This window comes from Neoarius graeffei, chromosome 21 (genome assembly GCF_027579695.1).
Source record: "Neoarius graeffei isolate fNeoGra1 chromosome 21, fNeoGra1.pri, whole genome shotgun sequence".
Lineage (NCBI taxonomy): Eukaryota > Metazoa > Chordata > Actinopteri > Siluriformes > Ariidae > Neoarius > Neoarius graeffei.
The window spans coordinates 5,302,302-5,326,479 of record NC_083589.1 but is presented as its reverse complement, the minus strand read 5'-3'; the positions used below and the strand labels follow the sequence as shown (position 1 = coordinate 5,326,479).

Genomic DNA, 24,178 nt, shown 5'->3' with positions numbered 1-24,178 from the left:
CTCTGGTGTGTTCTGACCTGCGGGTCGTCCGGCTCCTCTAAACCCCCTGAGGTGTGAGTGGTGGTCGAGTCTCTCTTGCCCCTTTTCCACCAAAGCAGTTCCAGGGCTGGTTCGGGGCCAGTGCTTAGTTTGGAACCGGGTTTTCTGTTTCCACTGACAAAGAACTGGCTCTGGGGCCAGAAAAACCGGTTCCAGGCTAGCACCAACTCTCTGCTGGGCCAGAGGAAAGAACCGCTTACGTCAGCGGGGGGGCGGAGTTGTTAAGACCAACAACAATAACAAGACCGCGAAAGATCGCCATTTTTAAGCGACGAGAAGCCGCAGCTGTACAAACGCGAAGTCGTCCATTATTATTATTGTTGTTGCTGCTGCTTCTTCTTTTTCCGTGTTGTTTTTGCTTCGATATTCGCGCCAAGGTTTATGCAAACGTAGCGACGTAATGACGTATACAACGACGTAACTGACGTATACAGCGACGTAATGACGTGGCTCCCCTTAGCACTGCGAGCTATGGAAAAGCAAACTGGTTCTCAGCTGGCTCGCAAGTTGAACGAGTTGTGAACCAGCAGTAGCGACGTAATGACGTATACAGCGACGTAACTGACGTATACAGCGACGTAATGACGTGGCTCCGCTTAGCACCGCGAGCTATGGAAAAGCAAACTGGTTCTCAGCTGGCTCGCAAGTTGAACGAGTTGTGAACCAGCACCAGCACCGAACCAGCCCTGGAACTGATTTGGTGGAAAAGGGGTATCTGTGCGAGTCCTGTGACGGATTAGTGACCTGCCCAGAGTGAACTCCGCCCCTCACCTGTACTCCGCTGGGATAGGCTCCAGCTCATCCGCGACCCTGACGGATAAGCAGGAGAGACGATGGACAGACGGATGGACTTTCCTTTATTCCTTCCTTTCGCTGCATTCGTTCTGTTCTCCCTTCTCACTTTGTCTGACTGCAAACTTTTATTTAATAAACACAAGTTTATTAAACTTCTCTCCGTGTGTGTCCCCTCTGTCCCTTTCTCCGTCTCTCGCTCTGTGTGTCTCTTGTTATCTCTCTCTCAGTAGTTAGCAGTGTAATGGAGCAGCTGCAGTGTTTACAGATGACGGATCTTGATCTGAAAATAAAGCACGTCTGGTTTTATTTATTTATTTGTTTATTTTCATGTCAGAAATGAATGAGAGAAATTTGCGTCGAGAGTGTGAGACCATTGTTCTGTCTGTTCCATTCCCTCCGTCAGAGTGTGGATCTACTGGTTTTGTGTGTGTGTGTGTGTGTGTGTGTGTGGACGTTAGAGCTGTTTCTCACTGTGCAGAGATAGCGCACACAGTTCTGTTATTTTACTTCCTATCAACTCCTTACACTCAGCTGGGACACACACACACACGCGCACACACACACACACACGCACGCACGGAGTGAATGATGTGAGTGGGCATGTCTTAGATGGTGTTTCTACTCAGGTGTGTGTGTGTGTCCTCTCCCTCACCCTACTGTCTTACAGTTGGAAGCAGTCCAACACACACACACACACACACACACACACACACACACACACACACACACACACCAGTCATGTTTAGATCATGGCATGAAATGTTTCTTGTGTTTGTTTCCTTGTTTTTTCTGCTCTGTGCTTTACTACTTCCTGTTTCTTTTTTATTCCTCCTTCATTCATTATTATTATTATTATTATTATTATTTGCTGCTTTTCCTGCCTGTTGTTGTGGTGGTTGTTGTTGTTGTTGTTGTTCTGTTGAACCTGGTTTGTTCAGTCTTCTCTCTCTCTCTCACATGTACACACCCATAGTAAATACAGTGTTGCTGTCAAACCTGTTTCTCACGTGTGTGTGTGTGTGTGTGTGTGTAGACCTGAATCTGTGGAGGCCAGCCCTGTAGTGGTGGAGAAGTCCAGCTATCCTCATCAGATCTACAGTAGCTCTCACCACTCGCACAGCTACATCGGCCTGCCTTACGCCGTGAGTACACACACACACAACTTTTGTCTCACACACCTGATAAATCACGACACAAATAATATCCACACAGCGGCGATGGATGGGTAAAGGGGTGCCAATACTTGTGCAGCACAGCAGAAGGGCAAATTGCACACCTCCAGACTGACCCAGGTGACCGGTGGTGTGTCAGATCCAATCTCTCTCTGATTCAGCCCCGTCAGTGTTAAAGAACTGAACTGAGTTTCGGTTGTCCTGATCGATTCAGTCGTGTCGTATTGAATCACTGAATCAAATCATTCTTTCTTCACAAAATTTAACAACGCTTTGATTTGAATTGATCAGTGACTCGATTAGCTTTTTTAGTGAACTGAATTGATTCAAATCATTCTTACTTTACTGCTGAATTAAAAAGAAATGAATCACTGAATCGAATTGAGCTTTCGTAAACTGAGTTGATTTGAATCATTTTGTAATTTAGCAAAATTGATGTTGAATTCCTTCCTTTCGATCATCTTTCCTGTTTCCTTCCTCTCCTCCTCCCTGTTACCGTCCCTCCTAAACTGAATTTATTTGAATCATTCTTGCTTTTGAATTGAATTAAAAAAAAGAATCATTGAAATATATTACTGTTTACTGAACCGAATTGATTTGAATCATTTTTCCATTAAAAAAAAAATCGCTTCAGTTGAAACGAGAAGTAATGAATCGCAGAACCGTCTCGCTGTTCAGTGAATAAAATCATACTTCATTTACAAAAATCTGAAAGGCAGTGAATCGATGAATCAGATCGCTCCTTAGTGATGATTGGAACCATTTTTGATTTCCGTTCAGTTGAAAAATAAAGAATCGAATCGATTCACCCTGTCTACGTCATCCTCGCGTCCAAGCTAGGATCGTTTCGAAAGGACGGCTCGGAGCGGTCCGTTTCTCGAGCTGAAAAGTCGGTTGTTGCTATGGAAACGAGCACAGCACCCCCAACATCCTCCACTGGGTTTGTGGACAGAAAACTAGATTACATTTTACCATCAGCGTCACACGTGACTGTTAGACAGAAACGCTGTTCTAGCGTCGAACGGCTGACGACCCGAATCAGACTCTTTATAGCCCTCTATAATGCATTCGAACCTTGAGAAAGAAAAATCCAGAACACGCGTGCGTTTAAACGCGTTCTCCACCTGATGATTAACTTCCTCGTTGCTTAGGCACTGTTTTACATGTTTATGGTAAATCAGCTTGTTTTGCCCACACACACACACACACACACACACACACACGCGCGCGCGCAGTGAAGCATAAATTGCATAAAAAGTGGAATAGTTCAACGTAGGGCTGTGCGATATGGGAAAAAATGAATATCCCGATACATTTTCTCCATTTGACGATATACGATATATTGAAATCTCCTCTAAAGGACCCCGTGAAATCTAACTGCTACTCTTTACTGTTTTCACTACAATCCCTGCAGATTAAATAACATTCTTGGTTAACTTTACAGGTGGTTTTCAACAACACATTTTAAATTTTCATGTTGGTGATGAATCACAATTGAATTGAAATAAGACTATTTTTATTCAACAAAGATGTGGCACAAACTGCAAAAACAATCTTGAAAATTGCAACAAAGGGGCAAAACAATACAGAGCTGCTCAGAGCTCAAATCAATAAAGTGCAGCTCAACACTGAGAGACATTTAGCCTAAATAAGAAAAGTGCTCTTTCATTAAATTATTTTAAAAAATAGATCTCCAAGCTATTAACCTGACTACTGAGAACCACTGGAACATTCGCAATCGAGAGAGAGATTGAGGGAGAGAAGAGAGAGATCTGCAAAACATCATTTCTCTCTTTGCACACTTTTGAACTGAATGTTTTCTGGCTCTGCATCTCAGGGCCTCTGCATGCTCTTGCGACAAGGCTTTCGCAGATAGCTTTTCGCAGACAGTTGTAATTTATCGTTGAGCGGGGAGTAATAGGCGTGCGCGATGTTATTCACCGCCACACCGCAAGGGGGCGCGAAATCGCTAGGAGTAGTTGGTGGGTGTGGTTAGTGGAGTGTTTATCCTCCGGTTACTTATAATGACTAGAACTGGAGTCGTATAGATGTCCGTACTTCCTCACTTCCTCGATCAACCGCTCTTCGTGCTGCTCCATCTTCGCTCGTGTTTTTAAAAATGCCGGTCGTGAAAACAAACCAAACCGGGAAAGTAGGGAAGCGGAAGTGCGTGTACAGCGGATGTAGAGTGGACCAATCAGAGCCCTCTTGTCTGCGACGCTGTCTGCGAGGCTTCTGCGGTGGTCACAATTTTTGGGAGGTGCGCGCAGAGCGTCTGCGAAGGTGGGGGGGCTACGCAGACACTGTCTGCGACGCTATCTGCGAGGACTGGGTTGTCAGCATAAATTGGCCTTCAGATGTGTATAATTCCGGTATTGCCTTCTCTGTAAAATGTCTGCGACCAGGCGACTCATATTTGGGATCGAGTGTGTTTAGTAATTTTTGGAAGCCTGGTTTTTCCACTATACTAACTGGGATCATGTCTTCGGCAATGACGTTAGTGATTGCATCCGTTATAGCTCTCCATCTCTGACTCGTTTTCTCATATGGGGGGCTTTGGAGAACGAGGCCGCTATGGTCATTTGTTTAGCTTGTGGGGGGTTTCAGCTCGTGGGCAAGTAGTTTGGAGTTTAAGAGACTCTTCATACTGTACCGGGTGAGTTTTCAGGTGATGGAACATATGTGTAGTGCTGCTGCCTTTCGTGATGACAGGGTTTTTTTTTGCACACTTTACAAACTGGCATTTGCTGTTCCACGTCCTCCTCGCGATATCCAAAAAATGCCAGATGACTGACCCCTTACTAGTTCTTTTAGGAATCAATTCGTCCGCTTCCATTTTTAATTTGTCGCTGAAATTGACAGAGCTTACACGGTCGCCTATGCAACACCAGCGATTGCACGAACTGAGTCAGCGCTGTAAACCGGAACTAGAAAATCTTCCCGCCGGCAGTGTTGCCAGATACTGCTGACGTTTTCCAGCCCAAAATATGTTCAAAACCCGTCAAAACGCACTTAAAACTGCCCAACACAACCGAAACTAGAAAATCTTCCCGGAAGTTCCTTTCAGCACCGAGATGTCGCCCGGGATTGGTTGGCGAGTGCGTGACATTATTGTTTTCTTTACCCTTAGGCAGCCTCTCACGTTACTGCCTGAGGGACAGAGAGAAAACCACCGGAAAAGGTTTTAAACAAACACGAAACGAATGCAAGTCGGAAGATGACCATAAAATCCTCGATAGTTACGATATAATAATTTTATGTGTCGCACACAGAATTTTCAGCGATATATCGAGTATATTCGATATATCGCACAGCCCTAGTTCAACGTGTCCACGAGGATTCGGTCTTCCTCATAAACGACCTCAAAGACTCCTGGAATTAACGAGTGTTGCTGTGGTTGGCGGGGGAGAGAGAGTATGCCCCTCCCACTTAAAGAACCTGACCAATCACGTTCTCCTGGCTCTGTGGAGGTCTGTGGTATTGTTGGAGATGAGTACGAGTTGTTTGTTGTTTTTATTATTATTATTATTATTATTATTATGACCTGCTGCAGCGCTACAAGCCATATCTTTTATGATTATAAATTTGGCACTTGCAAAAAAAATAAAAATAAAGAAAGGTGGATCAGATATCTGAGAAAGCGTGTCAGATATCAGCTCCTGTAACGAACGGCAACGATCGGAATTGGGTTTGGGAATAAAATGTATCTTTGGGACTGGACATGCAGTCTGGCTCCTCCTCTTTTTTTTTTTTTTCTTTTGTTCAGACTGATTTTATCTTTCTTATCTTTATACTTTATTATATTTTCAAAGTCGGTGTTTTTATGCGAGAGTTTTAACTGAAACATTTTCCAGCTGAGTGGATTTGAACAGAATCAGTATGGGAGGAGCCTCAGGACCTGGAAAGAGGAAGTGGGATTGTTTCATTTCTAATTATAATGTGTTCTACAGTGCAGATGGTTGATGTATAAAATGCATGAATGAAATCTGAGTTTTGAATACGGACAAAAAAAACCAAAACGCCGTTTATTTGGCGTCATTAAAACGGGACACGCTTTAACCTTCAGCGCTCGAGATACACGCAGGAATACAAGTTGAAACGCAGCAGTGTAGGAAAACCTCATAACCCCTTTACCCATAACCCCACACACACACACTTTACACAGCACTGTGTGTCTGAACGCACACTCCGGAGTGATGTGTCCGACTCCGCCTTCCCGTGTGTTTCTGTCAGGATCATAACTATGGGGCTCGGCCGCCCCCGACGCCCCCCGCGTCCCCCCCACCGTCGGTGTTGATGCGTCCGGGCGAGGGCGTGTTTGGGCAGGACGAGGCGTCCCGGGGCACCACGCTGAGCACGTCGGAGGACAGCAGCTACGGAGCCGACATCACGCGCTGCATCTGCGGCTTCACACACGATGACGGCTACATGATCTGCTGCGACAAGTGCAGGTGAGGAGAGCGCACGCACGCACACACAGCAAAATGTAAGATTTTTAGCGAAAGAACATGTAGTTTTTATCTGTTTATAGTTACATTTAATGGTAAACAAGTTAGTTCCTGAGCTCACTTGCATTATATCAGCAAACACTTGTTCTCTGTGTGTGTGTGTGTCAGTGTGTGGCAGCACATAGACTGCATGGGTATCGATCGGCAGCACATTCCCGAGACGTACCTGTGCGAGCGCTGCCAGCCACGTAGTCTCGACCGAGAGCGCGCCATCCTGCTGCAGACCAGGAAGAGGGAGAACATGTCCGGTGAGTCCACACACACACACACACACACACACACACACCTCTCTGTGTATTTAAAACCCCATTGTAATGCAGTGTGTGACTCTGCTGGCCCCTGCTGGACTTTCTCTGTTGTAACACTCACTCACACACTTTCTCTCTCACACACACACACACTTTAGCAGGGATGAGAGTTTTCCGCTTTTCGGCGGATTTCCACTTTTTCTGAGCGAAAATCGATATTATGCCAAATCCGTTGAGATTTTTTTTTTTTTTTCATTGAGGGGGGTTGGGGTATGTTCCTTCGTGATACTCAAGCGTACGACGATGTTACATGTTTACAGTTTCGCCATCTTAAGTCTCGCGGTAGAATACGTGTTATCTACAATGTAATTGGCCAAAACATCGCTGGCGAGAGCACGATAGCCAATCATAACAGTTCTTACAAGAGTGTGGGAGAGAACAAAAGCCAATCATAACAGTTCTTACAAAAGTACCCGCATCGTTCTGTTTTATCGAAACTTGCACATGTTCATCGTCGCTGCGCTTCAAAAATACGTTTCTCTTTCGTATCGGCTTTTTTACTCAAAATGCCGAATACAATTGACAAGCGAGACGAAGCGAAGGTACGTGAAATCGATGCTGGTATAAAAAACAGAGAGGACTGACGAGCTTTTGTCTTTGGCCAAAAGGCTGAAGAAGTCGTCGAAATGATGAAATGAAAATGAGAAGCGACTGTGAACTATAAATAATTGTATAAAGTGTACACAGACATTATCCCATAAACTTAGCATTCGTTTGATTTAATACATTGAACATGTATATGATGGTCAGTAAATCTGAATTAATGCTGACAGTTTTGAAAACTTAAATATTTCAAAAGACTTTGAAATCATATGCAACTAATGAGGTCATACTGTAGGGTGACTGACCTTTTCTCCCTAAGAAATTTTATTTAATATACAAACATTTTGATAATTAATAAAACTCGCGTTTAATGTGAATTTAGTTTGTCGTTTTTGTTGATCATAAATTATAACCATACCCTTGAATGTAGAATGTGATTTTATTTTGAATTCAAACAATACTCCGATTGATTTGAAACACATTTTCATGTAAATATATAAAAAAAAGACAACAGATTTTTTTATCTATTACAGCTCAGATTGCAGGAAAAGTGGTTTGTAAGTAGCCTAGTAAACTAGACCCACCCGCCTAGCGGCCAAAAATATTTTTGCCTACGAGTGGGTCTAGCCTCGCACCATATAAACAAAAACACCCCGGGCATCAAATCGTGCCCGCCAATCACAACGCAAGGTTTTTGTTTGGATTCTTTGGGCGGGCTTTTGCAGGAGTGACGACAAAGCTGCGCGACGCTGGAGAAAGCACAACAGGAAAGATGGCTACGGCTAGTGAACAGCGCGCGTTTGACTCCGCTTTGGAATCAGTTTTAGAAGAATTAGACTTGGAGTTTTCGTTGAAACATGAGCAGGAAGAGGCTCTCCGCTCATTCCTTTTCAAGGACGTTTTCGCTGTTTTGCCGACCGGCTATGGCAAAAGTCTGATCTACCAGCTGGCTCCGCTCGTAGCCAAAAGGATGGGGCTAGTTTGTGCAGTACGAAGAATTAATAAACAGCTTTGAAACATTACTTTTTGATTGTTTCTTATTTTCCCGTTATTTTAAATTTAAGGGAAATTATTTCACCAAACACCACTAAATAAAAACTCTCAAAAACAGTTTAAGCAAACCCTTGGGGAAAAAAAATGAGTGTATGTGGTACAGACTCCAAACTTGTGCTCATTATCTCCAAACTTCTTAATATCTAGAAACTGTTTATTAATTAATACGTATTTTGAAAAATTATTTATTTCAAGGCCTCCCCCACTGCTTTCTGTCGCTCTGACTACGTCACTGTCACTGTTGCGCTGATTGGTCAGAGCGTTGGCCTATACGCACAGAGACAGTTTGAAAGACAGCGGTTTGTTCCTCCTACACGCTTCGGAAATGTCTACGGATCGAGGCCAGACTAAATATTCACATTTAGTCTGGCTTGCCAGGCTAGTTTGTAAGGCCTTATTTTTCAAAATTTTCCTGGTGGGGGGGGTATCCCTCCCAGACCCCCGGCTTCGGGCGCCATCTTGTTTTCTGCTTTTTTGGTGACCACCCACTCTCATCCCTGATTTAGTACCCTGTCCACACTAGGGATTTTGTACCAATACGATACTACTTTCGTACCGCAACACCTGTCCACACTAGCAACTATACCGGTACTGTAGCGGTATAACTGTATCGGGACGAAACCCACAAATGTATGGGTTTCGTACCGATACAGTAGCGCTTCGCTGTAGTGTGGACAGATGAAGCGGTTCTGTATCGATACAAATATAATGCACAAGCACAAAGTCACACACCTCAATCGATGTCTTCGCTGAATAAAATAGTGAAGAACGGAGATTCGTTTGTTTCTTTCTCAACTGCCTCGCGCGTTTTATACGATTCGACTGAATAAATGACCACCAGAAATACAGACTGTACATTGACAACAAAAAGCGCACACACGTTGTTTCATGCACCATATTCTCGGAAGGAAGTTACTCGGTAACCACGGAAACATTTCGCGCATTTCAACTACCGTGAAAGAAAACTGCAAACATTTCTCGCTGGTGTGGACAGATGCACTAAACCGTACCGGTATACTTTGTATCGATACAGTTATACCACGATCGTACCGGTATATATGTGAACACAGCTTAAGTCACTCGTCTCCAGAGGACACTACACCTCCAGGACGCGGATAAAAGCACGGGTTTGTGCTCGTCCTCTTTATTTCAGCCTCCTGCTCACCTCCCCGTCTCCAGCGTGGAGGAGAAACCAGAACACGCTGCTGTGATCTCACTCTCAGCTCTCCCTCTTTCAGAATAATAATCATAATAAAATTCGGAGTCGACTCTGTTTCCCGGTGAGCAGCAGTAACCGAGTGCTCGAGTTCAGTTTTTCTCTGTGTGATTTTTAATTTTCAATTATTTGTTTGTTTAATTTAACGGAAGGGAAAATAAATTCGGCAGAATTAATCTAACTTTTGTTGCGATTTGATTTGGAAGTTTGTCGAAATGAATTTTCAAAATCGTTTTCAGTTAGTTTGAACGTTTTACTTTATTCTGAGTAATTCAGATCAAATCTTTGAAAGTGACAAATTTAATTAACAATGTTTATTTTACCCTGTCATTGATTCACTTATGTTTGTTTTTAATTTGTTTATTCTTTGATCAGTGCTTTTCATGAAAACGCCAAAATTTGACGTCTTTCCTTCTATTAAAAGAAAAAATCCAAATCTTTTTGGTTATATCCGTATGCTACAGTTACTTTAAACAGGCGTGAAGTCAGGGATTTAACGCCAAATTTAATGTTGAGTTTATTGTGTCAGCATTTATCCACCCAATAGTTTATATTTTCCGAAACACTCGCTGTTCACTGTTGCAGAAATAACGTGTGTGTGTGTGTGTGTGTGTGTGTGTGTGTTTCAGATGGAGACACCAGTGCTACAGAGAGCGGTGATGAAGTTCCTCTGGAGCTCTACACCACATTCCAGCACACGCCGAGCAGCATCACGCTCACCACCGGCCGCCTCGGCAACAAGCAGAACGACAAGAAGCGCAAGAAAAGCGGAGAGAAGGAGCCGGCCCCACCCGCCCGTGCCAAGAAGGTACACACACATGTATACACACACACACACACACACACACACACACACACACAGCTGAGGTAGTGAGATGTGTTGTGTCTTACTGTGATCATGTGTCTGTTGTACAGGCGTTTAGAGAAGGCTCCAGGAAGTCAAACAGAGTCAAGGTGGGTCACATGACCACGCACTACTAACAACTGTGTGTGCACGAGTGTGTGCGTGTGAGTCTGTGCATGCAAGAGTGTTCATGTGTCTAAGTTTTTGGCTACGTTCACACTGCAGGCTGAAGTGACTCAAATCCGATCTTTTCGCCCATATGTGACCTGTATCCGATCTTTTATTGACAATATGAACGACACAGATCCGATTTTTTCAAATCCGACCCAGGCCGTTTGGATATGTGGTCCTAATTCCGATTCCTATCCGCTCTTTTCATATGCGACTTCAGTCTGAACCGCCAGGTCGCATTCATCCGACTTACACGTCATCAACAAGCCACAAACGTCACTATTCTGCGCTGAAGTAGGCGGCGGGTCTCTCAAAAAAGTTACAACAACATGGCGCATAATCACGGGCGCAGATAGAGGGTGGGACGAGTCATATTTAAATTCACCTCGTTCGGTCCCCCCCACTTATAGGGAGGAAAAAACGTCTATGCTGTCTTTCTTTGCATAAGGCAAACCTCACGGAAAAATCAAAAGACTAATTACCATTCGGTTTATTGAGGTGCACAGCAGTGTATACATAGTTGCAACAACTCACATAAAACAAAACAAAGACTGATATTCGGTTGGTTGAGCTGCGCAGACTGCACAGGTTGCGAGCTCAAGCTTGGTTGCTATGGTTACTAACAACAAGTTTGACAGGCATGTTGGGGTTGGTTTGCTGGCAGCTTTGTCCCCCCCCCCCCCAGTTCAAAAAACGTATCTGCGCCCCTGCGCATGACATCAATGCGAGGGACGCTTCGGGCTGTGAAGGTTCTGAATCTTCTCAATGGAAGGACGCAGAGGTTAGGGAGCTGATTTCCATTTGGGGGGATGCAGCTATTCAAGCTAGATTGGATGGGCCATACCGCAACCGGGCGGTTTTACTTCCGTAAACACTGGCCATGCTCACTGCGTGTGACGTCGTCGTATCCTGCAGTGCGCATGCGGAACACTTTTAGGTCGCTTTTCGTTCATACTGAGGATCACATACAAGTCGCATATATTTGTTAATGTGAACGACCTCACAAAAAAATCGGATTTCACAAAAAAATCGGAATTGAGCATTAAGCCTTGCAGTGTGAATGTAGCGTTTGTGTGTGTGAATGTTTGTGTGCACGCAAGTGTTTGTTAGAACTTGCATGCGTTTGTGTTTAAGTGTGTGTGTGTGTGTGTGTGTGTGTGTGTATGAGTGTTTGTGGATGCATGCGTGCATGTTTGTGTGTGTGTGTTGAATGTTTTGCTGCGTAAATTATAGCAGTTTATATGTATGTGTGTACGTGTGTATATATATTAGGCTGGTCCCAAAACTTTTTTTTAGGATTTTGTTACGACCACCTTACCTTTTTTTTTACATTACCTAAAAGAAGTTATTGTGCGAAATTTGGTTAAGATTGAACAATGTTTAGAGGTGCCACAAAGCCATTAAAGGGCCAGGGATCCCAGACGTCCGCTATTTAGCGGAATTCCGCTATTTTTCTAGCCAAAGTGGTGGTGGGTTTTTTTTTGTTAAATCTCTTGTATATCCGTTAAAAATATGTTTAAGTAAAATGACCAGCAGAATACGTTCTGATTTGGTTTGCTTGTTTAGCGATGTTTTTGTCAGCTTCGTTTGTTCTCGTTGACATTCGGGAACACTCGGAAGTTAAATTGATGTAAATACAGCGAGACTGTACGCGATAGAATGAGAAAACAATATGGCTGCGCCCATTTGCTAGAAAATGTGTTTTAACTCCGTTTGTGCTTTTGTTTCTAATGCGTTGAACTTCATTCAATATGTCGTGGAAAAAAGATATCGTCCATAAAAGAGATAGCGGAACAGTGTCCGGGTTAGAAGAAGTATATTCTTCAAAGCTACATTTTCATCTAATTTTTATAAATAACAAATTTTTTTTGCCACTTATGTCATTGATTACAAAATATGGCATCAAATAGATACACATTATTGTTAAATTCTGTTGCTTTTCTATGTTAAATCTATGTAAAAAATGTGTTCTCTAGCATCTTTAAATGTTAAAATCTCAACAGCTTCAGGGGGCTTGCAGCGCCCTTGACCCCTGCTGATAGTTTCTTACATTCCTCTATTTTTTTCAATTACTGCTGGGATCCCTGAAGGTCTGATGACACGAACATGACTCTATGCAATTTCTTAAATAAACGATACAGCATGGCAAACATGTTAGATTTCTGTTATAATTCCGTGAAAAAAAGCTGTTGTTACGCGAATATCCAACTTTTAATTGCACAGCGCAAGAAAACTGGGTCCGTGGCTCACGGCCATGCTGTGACGTCAGCGGAAGAACGCGCTGCGGTTCACTGGCTGTTCTACTCTGGTTCTACTCAGTGGAAATGGTGCATGAAAACGCCGGTGAACTCTCTAGTGCTAGCTCTTCCTCTTCTGGGAGTCTAGAATTGTGTTGATCTCTTCCGAATAGAATCTATGATAGCCTACCCTCTTTACCCTTTGCCTCTCGTTGCTAGGCGGCAGTTACATGAAAGCTGCAAGCTTTCACAAGCAAATACATGACTGATATCACGCCGATTTTGTGATTACATTTATGATTATCATGTAGAACCTATAGCTCTACGTACCTTTATCTTGTGTCGTTTCACAACACATGTTCTGACAGGAGGACTGTCTTTGGATCCGGCATACCTACTAGTAGAACCCCTCCGGAATACTGGCAGTGTTGCCAGATACTGCTGACGTTTTCCAGCCCAAAATATGTTCAAAACCCACCAAAATGCACTTGAAACCGCCCAACTGGGCGGGAAACCTCCCAATCTGGCAACACTGTGTAGGCACTGCTGATTGTAGTAACACACGTTTGTGCTGAACTGCACACCCAAGAGATTCTTTTAAGCTGGGAAGGGTGTCAAAACAATCCAAATCGAAGTGTTCAGAGCACAGGATGGATGTTGGTGAGGGCTCCCACTTGTCACGAGTGCGCCTGACTTGCTTCACCCACTTCGCATGCAGCTCAGGACCTCTGGGAAACTTGAATAAACTTACCCCATCCTTGTGGGTTTTGAAGCAAAAGCCGGCAACACAACGCGAAGGCATAATAACTATATCTATTATAATAATGTATAATAATAATACTAATAATGATAAACTGAACACCTGCCGCATCAACAACAAACTGGTAAGTTAGGAGGAAGGTTCTTTCGCTGACGTCATATAGCTCCTCCTCCTCCTTCGTCTCCTGGGTGCTGCAGCCCCGTCAAATTTGCCCAAATAGCCGCGTTTTTTATCATAATTTGTAAAATAGGCGCCTTCGTGAATTAATATATGGATCATCGGGAATTACTTTTTATGTTATAAAACATCGCCAAAGATGTCAAAAACGTGTCATCAGCACTTTAAAGTTTTCACTCAAGACACAATATAAAATAATGTGGCTTATTAACTGTTTCATATTAATACAAACAATACAGTAATATAACTTCCTGTGTTCAAAGTAACAGTAGCTATTACTAGTCTGTGATTTTCTAAACCCTTCAGTATTCTGGTGTCTTGTGGCGATAAAAGAACACACTAAGGACTTCCCTAGCAGAAGGAAGCTTTCTCCCAGACAGTTCCTTGGAAGTGCGACCAATTAACCAAACAAAATTGTCCTTTCTGGTGTTGTTGTGCTTTGCACCACCGGTACTACTTGTGTTACTGTTGCTAGCCGTCTGAAAAACATAGAAAGAAAAACATTCACAACTTCATCAGCATATTACGATCAGTGCTCATTGTTGAAGAACCTCTTAGTGCATGAACGTTAACCTTCTATCAGTCTATAAACTCTTCCTGCCTCTTCTTTTTCATAGAAGTGGCATATTCCCTCTAGAACTGTGACTTTTTGGGGGTTTGAGATCTTCTCTGCAACAGTCTACGCACCAACTAATGTTAACGGCTTAACCCGATTTGCAACCTTGTGTGGCACCTCGAAATATTAACCAATTTTTCTGAAATTTTGCTTGTTGCCTTCTTTTAGCCTGTGTAAAAAAATGGTAGGGTGGTCGGAATGTTTTGGTAAAAAAAAAATTTTCCCATACATTTCAGGACCACCCTAATATACAGTTAGGTCTATATATATTTGGACACTGATACAAATTTTGTTTTTTTACCTGCTTACTGAAACATATTCAAGTTATAGTTATATAATGGACATAAAGTCCAGACTTTCAGCTTTCATTTGAGGGTATCCACATTAAAATTGGATGAAGGGTTTAGGAGTTTCAGCTCCTTAACATGTGCCATCCTGTTTTTAAAGGGACCAAAAGTAATTGGACAATTGACTCCAAGGCTATTACATGGGCAGGTGCGGGCAATTCCTTCGTTATGTCATTCTCAATTAAGCAGGTAAAAGGCCTGGAGTTGATTTGAGGTGTGGTGCTTGCATTTGGAAGATTTTGCTGTGAAGAAAACATGCGGTCAAAGGAGCTCTCCATGCAGGTGAAACAAGCCATCCTTAAGCTGCGAAAACAGAAAAAACCCATCCGAGAAATTGCTACAATATTAGGAGTGGCAAAATCTACAGTTTGGTACATCCTGAGAAAGAAAGAAAGCACTGGTGAGCTCATCAATGCAAAAAGACCTGGACGCCCACAGAAGACAACAGTAGTGGATGATGGCAGAATAATTTCCATGGTGAAGAGAAACCCCTTCACAACAGCCAACCAAGTGAACAACACTCTCCAGGAGGTAGGCGTATCAATATCCAAATCTACCATAAAGAGAAGACTGTATGAAAATAAATACAGAGGGTTCACTGCATGGTGCAAGACACTCATAAGCCTCAAGAATAAAAAGGCTAGATTGGACTTTGCTAAAAAACATCTAAAAAAGCCAGCACAGTTCTGGAAGAACATTCTTTGGACAGATGAAACCAAGATCAACCTCGACCAGAATGATGGAAAGAAAAAAGTATGGCGAAGGCATGGTACAGCTCATGATCCGAAGCATACCACATAATCTGTAAAACACGGCGGAGGCAGTGTGATGGCTTGGGCATGCATGGCTGCCAGTGGCACTGGGTCGCTAGTGTTTATTGATGATGTGACACAGGACAGAAGCAGCCGGATGAATTCTGAGGTATTCAGAGACATACTGTGTGCTCAAATCCAGCCAAACTGATTGGTCGGCGTTTCATAATACAGATGGACAATGACCCAAAACATAAAGCCAAAGCAACCCAGGAGTTTATTAAAGCAAAGAAGTGGAATGTTCTTGAATGGCCAAGTCAGTCACCTGATCTCAACCCAATTGAGCATGCATTTCACTTGTTAAAGACTAAACTTCAGACAGAAAGGCCCACAAACAAACAGCAACTGAAAACCGCTGCAGTAAAGGCCTGGCAGAGCATTAAAAAGGAGGAAACACAGCGTCTGGTGATGTCCATGAGTTCAAGACTTCAGGCAGTCATTGCCAACAAAGGGTTTTCAACCAAGTATTAGAAATGAACATTTTATTTACAATTATTGAATTTGTCCAATTACTTTTGAGCCCCTGAAATGAAGGGATTGTGTTTAAAAAATGCTTTAGTTCCTCACATTTGTATGCAATCATTTTGTTCAACCCACTGAATTAAAGCTGAAAGTCTGAACTTCAACTGCATCTGAATTGTTTTGTTCACAATTCATTGTGGTAATGTACAGAACCAAAATTAGAAAAATGTTGTCTCTGTCCAAATATTTATGGACCTAACTGTGTGTGTGTATATACACTTGTTGTTGATGTATTTGTTGTGTGTGTCAGGGCTCAGCTCCGGAGTGTGAGCCCATGGACTCTCCGTCTCTGTGGGAGAGTAAGGTGAAGTCGTGGATGGAGCGCTATGAGGAGGCGAGCACCAATCAGTACAGCGACGACGTGCGAGTGCTGCTGCGTGTCAAAGAGGCCCGGGATGGCAAAACACTCGCATACAACACACACCCCGCGGCCTTCAAACCACCTGTAGAGGTATACGCATACTCTCTCTCTCTATCTCTCTCTCTCTCACACACACACACACACACACACACACACGCCTCACTGTCCGAGTCTGTACGGTATGTTGATTGTTTCTCTGTGTTTCAGAGTCACGTGCAGAAGAATAAGCGAATCCTGAAGGCGGTGCGTGATCTCGCGGCAGACTCCCTGCTGATCGAGTACAGGGGGAAGTTCATGCTCCGCCAGCAGTTCGAGGCCAACGGCTACTTCTTTAAGAGGTAAACGGCTCCAGACGCATCGGTTCGTGTTACGGGTTCAGTTACAGAATGTTTAGGACCCCGAATGGTTCGACAGGAAGTCAGCTGACATGTTGTCGTGTCCCTGCAGGCCGTACCCGTTCGTATTGTTTTACTCCAAGTTTGACGGTTTGGAGATGTGTGTGGACGCGCGCAGCTTCGGAAACGAAGCGCGGTTTATTCGCCGGTCCTGCACACCCAACGCAGAGGTGAGCGATCACCGTCCGAACGTCATGCTACTGTAACTGAGTGAAAGGGGTGCAAAATGAGTTATTTCCTGTTCCTGTCTCAGGTGCGTCATGTGATCGAGGACGGCATGTTGCACTTGTACATCTACTCGCTGAGGTCGATACCCAAAGGGAGTGAGATCACCATCGGGTTCGACTACGACTATAGCAACTGGTGAGTGTGGGCGCGTGCACACACACACACACCACTCACCACTGAACTCCACCACACTCACAAAAAAGAACAGAATAACCATGTGCACCTCTTTGACACTCATCTGTGTGTGTGTGTGTGTGTGTGTGTGTGTGTAGTAAATATAAAGTGGACTGTGCATGTGTAAGAGGGAATCAGGAATGTCCTGTTCTCAAACACAACCTGGAGCCCACGGAGAACCTGGTTTCTGCTACACGGCGCAGAGGAAGGAAAGATAAAGAGCCGGCGATTCGGGACGAGGCCGGACAGAACCAGAACCTCACCCTGGACTGTGACGGACCCAAGGCCAAAACGAACAACGACAGCAAACAGAGGAAGCTGTCTCCTCTACGAGTGTCCATCTCAAACAACCAGGTAGTGTGTATACACACACACACACACACACTGTTATCATGTACGCTTTACCTTCACACTCATTTATTTCTCTTTTTTTTATTGCTCATTACAGGAAATCTTTATTTTACATTTATATACTTACACTTAGTGCATGTTTATCATGTTGTCAGCCATTTTGTTCTCTGTCCTCCTCATCCCTCTTTCCTCTTCATCCCTCCTTCCTCTCTGGTACATTACATCTCTGCATGAGTGACCGTGTTAATCTATCTTACCTGCTTTGTGATATTTACACACTCAGGTTACACTTTGTGTTAATGTACACAGGACGTGTAGATGCTTATTTAAGGGCACAGTGGTGTTTATTTCACCTGGTTTACACTCTCGGATAGGGTTTTTATTTATATATATATATATATATATATATATATATATATATATATATATATATATATAAAGTCTGTTTTACCCTCTTGAGCTGTTATGGATCCTGGCTTTCTCTCTGTGTGGTGGTCATTTAGCCCGGGTTAACCTCTCAGTCGTGGTCATTTAGCCTGGGTTAACCTCTCTGTGGGGATTAGTTTTGGCATGGGTTAACCTCTCTATGGTAGCTAGTTTTAGCCTGGGTTAACCTCTGTGGGGGTTAGTTTTGGCCCGGGCTAGCCTCTCTGTGGTAGTTCGTATTAGCCTGGGTTAACCTCCCTGTGGTAGTAAGTTTTAGCCCGGCTTAGCCTCTCTCTGGTGGTCAGTTTTGGCCCAGGTTAACCACTCTGTGGTGGTCAGTTTTGGCCTGGGTTAACCACTCTGTGGTGGTCATTTGTCCCGGGTTAACCCCTCTGTGGTGGTGGTTAGCTTTGGCCCGGGTTAGCCTCTCTGTGGCGGTCTGTTTTGGCCCGGGTTAACCGCTCCGTGGTGGTCAGTTTTTGTCCAGGTTAACCGCTCTGTGGTAGATAGTTTTGGCCCGGGTTAGCCTCTCTGTGGTGGTCAGGTTTTGTCCAGGTTAACCACTCTGTGGTAGATAGTTTTGGCCCGGGTTAGCCTCTCTGTGGTAGATAGTTTTGGCCCGGGTTAGCCTCTCTGTGGTGGTCAGTTTTGGCCCGGGTTAACCTCTCCATGGTGGTAAGTTTTGGCCTGGGTTAGCTTCTCCGTGGTGGTCAGTTTTGGCCTGGGTTAGCCTCTCTGTGGTGGTCAGTTTTGGCCTGGGTTAGCCTCTCTGTGGTGGTCAGTTTTGGCCTGGGTTAGCCTCTCTGTGGTGGTCAGTTTTGGCCTGGGTTAGCCTCTCTGTGGTGGTCAGTTTTGGCCTGGGTTAGCCTCTCTGTGGTGGTCAGTTTTGGCCTGGGTTAGCCTCTCCATGGTGGTCAGTTTTGGCCCGGGCCAACCTCTCTGTGGTGGTCAGTTTTGGCCCGGGTTAACCTCTCTGTGTTGGTCAGTTTTGGCCTGGGTTAACCTCTCCGTGTTGGACAGTTTTGGCCTGGGTTAACCTCTCCATGGTGGTCAGTTTTGGCCCGGGCTAACCTCTCTGTGGTGGTCAGTTTTGGCCTGGGTTAGCCTCTCCGTGTTGGTCAGTTTTGGCCCGGGTTAACCTCTCCGTGTTGGTCAGTTTTGGCCTGGGTTAGCCTCTCCGTGGTGGTCAGTTTTGGCCCGGGTTAACCTCTCTGTGGTGGTCAGTTTTGGCCCGGGTTAGCCTCTCTGTGGTGGTCAGTTTTGGCCCGGGTTAACCTCTCCGTGTTGGTCAGTTTTGGCCTGGGTTAACCTCTCCGTGTTGGACAGTTTTGGCCTGGGTTAACCTCTCCATGGTGGTCAGTTTTGGCCCGGGCTAACCTCTCTGTGGTGGTCAGTTTTGGCCTGGGTTAGCCTCTCCGTGGTGGTCAGTTTTGGCCCGGGTTAACCTCTCCGTGTTGGTCAGTTTTGGCCTGGGTTAGCCTCTCCGTGGTGGTCAGTTTTGGCCCGGGTTAACCTTTCCGTGTTGGTCAGTTTTGGCCTGGGTTAACCTCTCCGTGTTGGTCAGTTTTGGCCTGGGTTAACCTTTCTGTGGTGATCAGTTTTGGCCTGGGTTAACCTCTCTGTGGTGATCAGTTTTGGCCCACGTTAACCCCTCTGTGGTGGTCATTTGTCCCGCGTTAACCCCTCTGTGGTGGTCAGTTTTGGCCCAGGTTAACCACTCTGTGGTGGTCAGTTTTGGCCCAGATTAGCCACCCTGTGGTGGTCAGTTTTGGCCCGGGTTAACCACTCTGTGGTGGTCATTTGTCCCGGGTTAACCCCTCTGTGGTGGTGGTTAGCTTTGGCCCGGGTTAGCCTCTCTGTGGTGGTCAGTTTTGGCCTGGGTTAGCCTCTCTGTGGTAGATAGTTTTGGCCCGGGTTAGCCTCTCTGTGGTGGTCAGTTTTGGCCCGGGCTAACCTCTCCGTGGTGGTCAGTTTAGGCCTGGGTTAGCCTCTCTGTGGTGGTCAGTTTTGGCCCGGGTTAACCTCTCCGTGTTGGTCAGTTTTGGCCTGGGTTAACCTCTCCGTGTTGGTCAGTTTTGGCCTGGGTTAACCTCTCCGTGTTGGTCAGTTTTGGCCCAGGTTAACCACTCTTTGGTGGTCATTTGTCCCGCGTTAACCCCTCTGTGGTGGTCAGTTTTGGCCCAGGTTAGCCACTCTGTGGTGGTCAGTTTTGGCCCGGGTTAACCACTCTGTGGTGGTCATTTGTCCCGGGTTAACCCCTCTGTGGTGGTGGTTAGCTTTGGCCCGGGTTAGCCTCTCTGTGGTGGTCAGTTTTGGCCTGGGTTAGCCTCTCTGTGGTAGATAGTTTTGGCCCGGGTTAGCCTCTCTGTGGTGGTCAGTTTTGGCCCGGTTAACCTCTCCGTGTTGGTCAGTTTTGGCCTGGGTTAACCTCTCCATGTTGGTCAGTTTTGGCCCAGGTTAACCACTCTTTGCTGGTCATTTGTCCCGCGTTAACCCCTCTGTGGTGGTCAGTTTTGGCCCAGGTTAGCCACTCTGTGGTGGTCAGTTTTGGCCCGGGTTAACCACTCTGTGGTGGTCATTTGTCCCGGGTTAACCCCTCTGTGGTGGTGGTTAGCTTTGGCCCGGGTTAGCCTCTCTGTGGTGGTCAGTTTTGGCCTGGGTTAGCCTCTCTGTGGTAGATAGTTTTGGCCCAGGTTAGCCTCTCTGTGGTGGTCAGTTTTGGCCCGGTTAACCTCTCCGTGTTGGTCAGTTTTGGCCTGGATTAGCCTCTCTGTGGTAGATAGTTTTGGCCTGGGTTAGCCTCTCTGTGGTAGATAGTTTTGGCCCGGGTTAGCCTCTCTGTGGTAGATAGTTTTGGCCCGGGTTAGCCTCTCCGTGGTGGTCAGTTTTGGCCCGGGTTAACCTCTCCATGGTGGTCAGTTTTGGCCTGGGTTAGCCTCTCTGTGGTAGATAGTTTTGGCCTGGGTTAGCCTCTCTGTGGTAGATAGTTTTGGCCCGGGTTAGCCTCTCCGTGGTGGTCAGTTTTGGCCCAGGTTAGCCTCTCTGTGGTGGTCAGTTTTGGCCCGGGTTAACCTCTCTGTGGTGGTCAGTTTTGGCCCGGGTTAGCCTCTCTGTGGTGGTCAGTTTTGGCCCGGGTTAGCCTCTCTGTGGTGGTCAGTTTTGGCCCGGGTTAGCCTCTCTGTGGTAGATAGTTTTGGCCCGGGTTAGCCTCTCTGTGGTAGATAGTTTTGGCCTGGGTTAGCCTCTCTGTGGTAGATAGTTTTGGCCCGGGTTAGCCTCTCTGTGGTAGATAGTTTTGGCCCGGGTTAGCCTCTCTGTGGTGGTCAGTTTTGGCCCGGGTTAACCTCTCCATGGTGGTCAGTTTTGGCCTGGGTTAGCCTCTCTGTGGTAGATAGTTTTGGCCTGGGTTAGCCTCTCTGTGGTAGATAGTTTTGGCCCGGGTTAGCCTCTCCGTGGTGGTCAGTTTTGGCCCAGGTTAGCCTCTCTGTGGTGGTCAGTTTTGGCCCGGGTTAACCTCTCTGTGGTGGTCAGTTTTGGCCCGGGTTAGCCTCTCTGTGGTGGTCAGTTTTGGCCCGGGTTAGCCTCTCTGTGGTGGTCAGTTTTGGCCCGGGTTAGCCTCTCTGTGGTGGTCAGTTTTGGCCTGGATTAACCTCTCCGTAGTGGTCAGTTTTTGTCCAGGTTAACCACTCTGTGGTAGATAGTTTTGGCCCGGGTTAGCCTCTCTGTGGTGGTCATTTTTGGCCCGGGTTAACTGCCCTGTGGTGGTTAGTTTTTGCCCGGGTTAACCTCTCTTGGATAGTGGTAGGTTTTTTTCTTTCTCCTTCCTCCTCTTCTCTTAGCCCAGATTACTCCATCGTGCCGTTCTGCAGCCTGGTTTACTCTCTCTTATTTTGATGATATTTTTGTTTTCTTGTAGACTCTTAGTGTGTCCCATTTCTCTAAACAGTTTGAGTCTTTGTTCTGCAGGGTAATTTTTCTGGATGTGTTATTTTAGTTTGGACTCTCCTTCAGTGGGAATCATTTCACCTTCCTGTCATTTAACAGAGAGAATTTTTAAGAAATCTTTCACAAAGCAGTTAAAGAGGTTTTTGGTAAATTTAATGTTATCTGGATTGCGAATGAACGTCACCTGCAGCAGCAACGACGTCAAGATACACACACACACACACACACACACACACACACACACACACACGCAGAAAGTTAAAAATCATATTTATACTTCATTAATTACAGTAAGTTGTTTCAATAATGAGCTTTACCATGAATACATCATTTTGATCTTTTAACGTACAGTAAAACGAGAGTGAAAAAATGCACCTTAATACCAGTAAACAAGGTAGAATCACACAAAAATTTAAACTTGCATAAGAAGTATAAAAATAGGAGTATTGTTCTTGATTATTCTGAGTGAAAGAATGCATTCTTGCACATTACATGATTCAAGTCTTAAAAAATATGAATAATGAAGACAAAGAAATATAAAAATGCATCAGATAAAGAGGAAAAAAGAACGCAAAGAATATTATAATGGGGGGAAAAAATAATATACTTTAGAAGTGAACAGGAAAAACAAAAGATGATGATAAAAAATAATACATTCATCAAAAGAAGATAAGAATAAATAAAATAATAAATTGGCGTATAGTGCCTTCTTTAGGAACATGAATAAATACTAAACAGAATAAAGAGGGCTGACACTCGACCCTAAACGCCGACCCGGTCCGAGCGCGGTCTCGTTCTTTCATCGTCTCCCCATCGTTCCTCCTCCTCTCTTTCTCTCTCCCTCTGTCATCCCTCTCTCCCGGTGCTGAATGAAGGCAGAGGATGAATAAGGCCCCTCTCCCCCTCTTACAGGATCCTGAGTTAATTGAGGATCTAGAAGAGAAAACCTCCATTAGCAATGACGTAGAGATGGAGACAGAGGAGCACATGGCAGAGAGGAGGAGGAAGATGGTAAGTGTGTGCGTGCCGCCAAGGCGGACGCTGGTGTCGCCGCGGCACTCGCTCCCTCGCTCGCTCACGGTTTCCACGGAAACTCTGCTGCAAGCCCTCCCCCTCCCTCTTTTGCAGGCATCCCTTTTGCCCTGTGTGTGTGTGTGTGTTGAGGTATGTGTGTGCAACTGAGTCTCTACCGCCACCTGCTGCCTCGCTGGCGCTTCTTCCCCTGCTTAGCCCTGATCAACTGTCATCGTCCAGATTTTTCCCTTTTACATTCCACCTTCCATCAGTGTTCACTTTCTCTTCTCTTCCAACAACTTCGCATCCCCCCTCCCCCAAGGGGGGGGGGGGGGGAGTTAGTTGCACTAATTTTTTTGGAAATGTCACCTTGTGCATAACTCATACTTGTTCCTTCTTAAGCCGTGTATAAATGTATCTACTTACCTTGAAGTTTCTCCCATAATTTATTCAAGATGAGTTTTGGTTTCAGACAGTCGGGGATTAGTTTTAGGGCTCGTGTCTTGCACCTTGCCTCGGTCTTCACCCTAAATTAGTTTCCATCAGAAGTGACGTCATTACTTAAAAGGAGTCGACCTGTGTGCAATTAAGGTGTCACGTGATCTCTGTAAATCCGGAATAACCCCATGACTGTATCGCAGAGCTATCAAAACAAGTCGGAGATGAAGTTCTGGAAGCGTGTTGGTCAAAAACTTCCTCGACTTTAAATCAATATTAAACACAATCGTTTAAAAAAAAACTGGAAGGAATATAGCACCACCTTGATTCTGTCCAGAGGAGACCAGTGAACGAGTAAAGTAAAGAGGGGGTTAGTCAGAGAAGCAACCAAGAGGCCAAGGGTAACTCTGATCATGATGCTACTACCACCATGCTTTACAGTAAGGATGGGACGGTGTTCTCAGGAGTCCGTTTCGGTTCCAATTTGTAACACTGCAGCATGTGGGAAGGTTCAGATGAGGAGTGAAATACGATGCAAAATGTCAGGAGAAATAGAAAAGGCATTCTCTTGGACACTTTCTTCAAACACAATCCTTTCCACGTGTGTCCGTTATCACAAAGCCGCGAGCAGAACAAAAGGTACTCCGACTTCCTCTGAGACACACAAGCCTCCTCGCGAGACAGTTCACACACCGTCAGACTCCAGGGTGATTTAACTCGCACATC

At 45.1% G+C, this 24,178-nt stretch overlaps 1 protein-coding gene across 1 annotated transcript in view; it reads left to right on the top strand.

The window, feature by feature from the left end:
• The window catches only part of kmt2e (lysine (K)-specific methyltransferase 2E), a 139,574-nt gene that overhangs the window by 103,149 nt on the left and 12,247 nt on the right, over positions 1-24,178 (top strand). Inside the window, 11 exon segments of the mRNA XM_060903807.1 lie at positions 1,868-1,976; positions 6,240-6,457; positions 6,623-6,762; positions 10,264-10,442; positions 10,550-10,588; positions 16,371-16,571; positions 16,689-16,819; positions 16,929-17,046; positions 17,130-17,239; positions 17,377-17,632; positions 22,913-23,011. Coding sequence (XP_060759790.1) covers positions 1,868-1,976; positions 6,240-6,457; positions 6,623-6,762; positions 10,264-10,442; positions 10,550-10,588; positions 16,371-16,571; positions 16,689-16,819; positions 16,929-17,046; positions 17,130-17,239; positions 17,377-17,632; positions 22,913-23,011 — 1,600 coding nt within the window.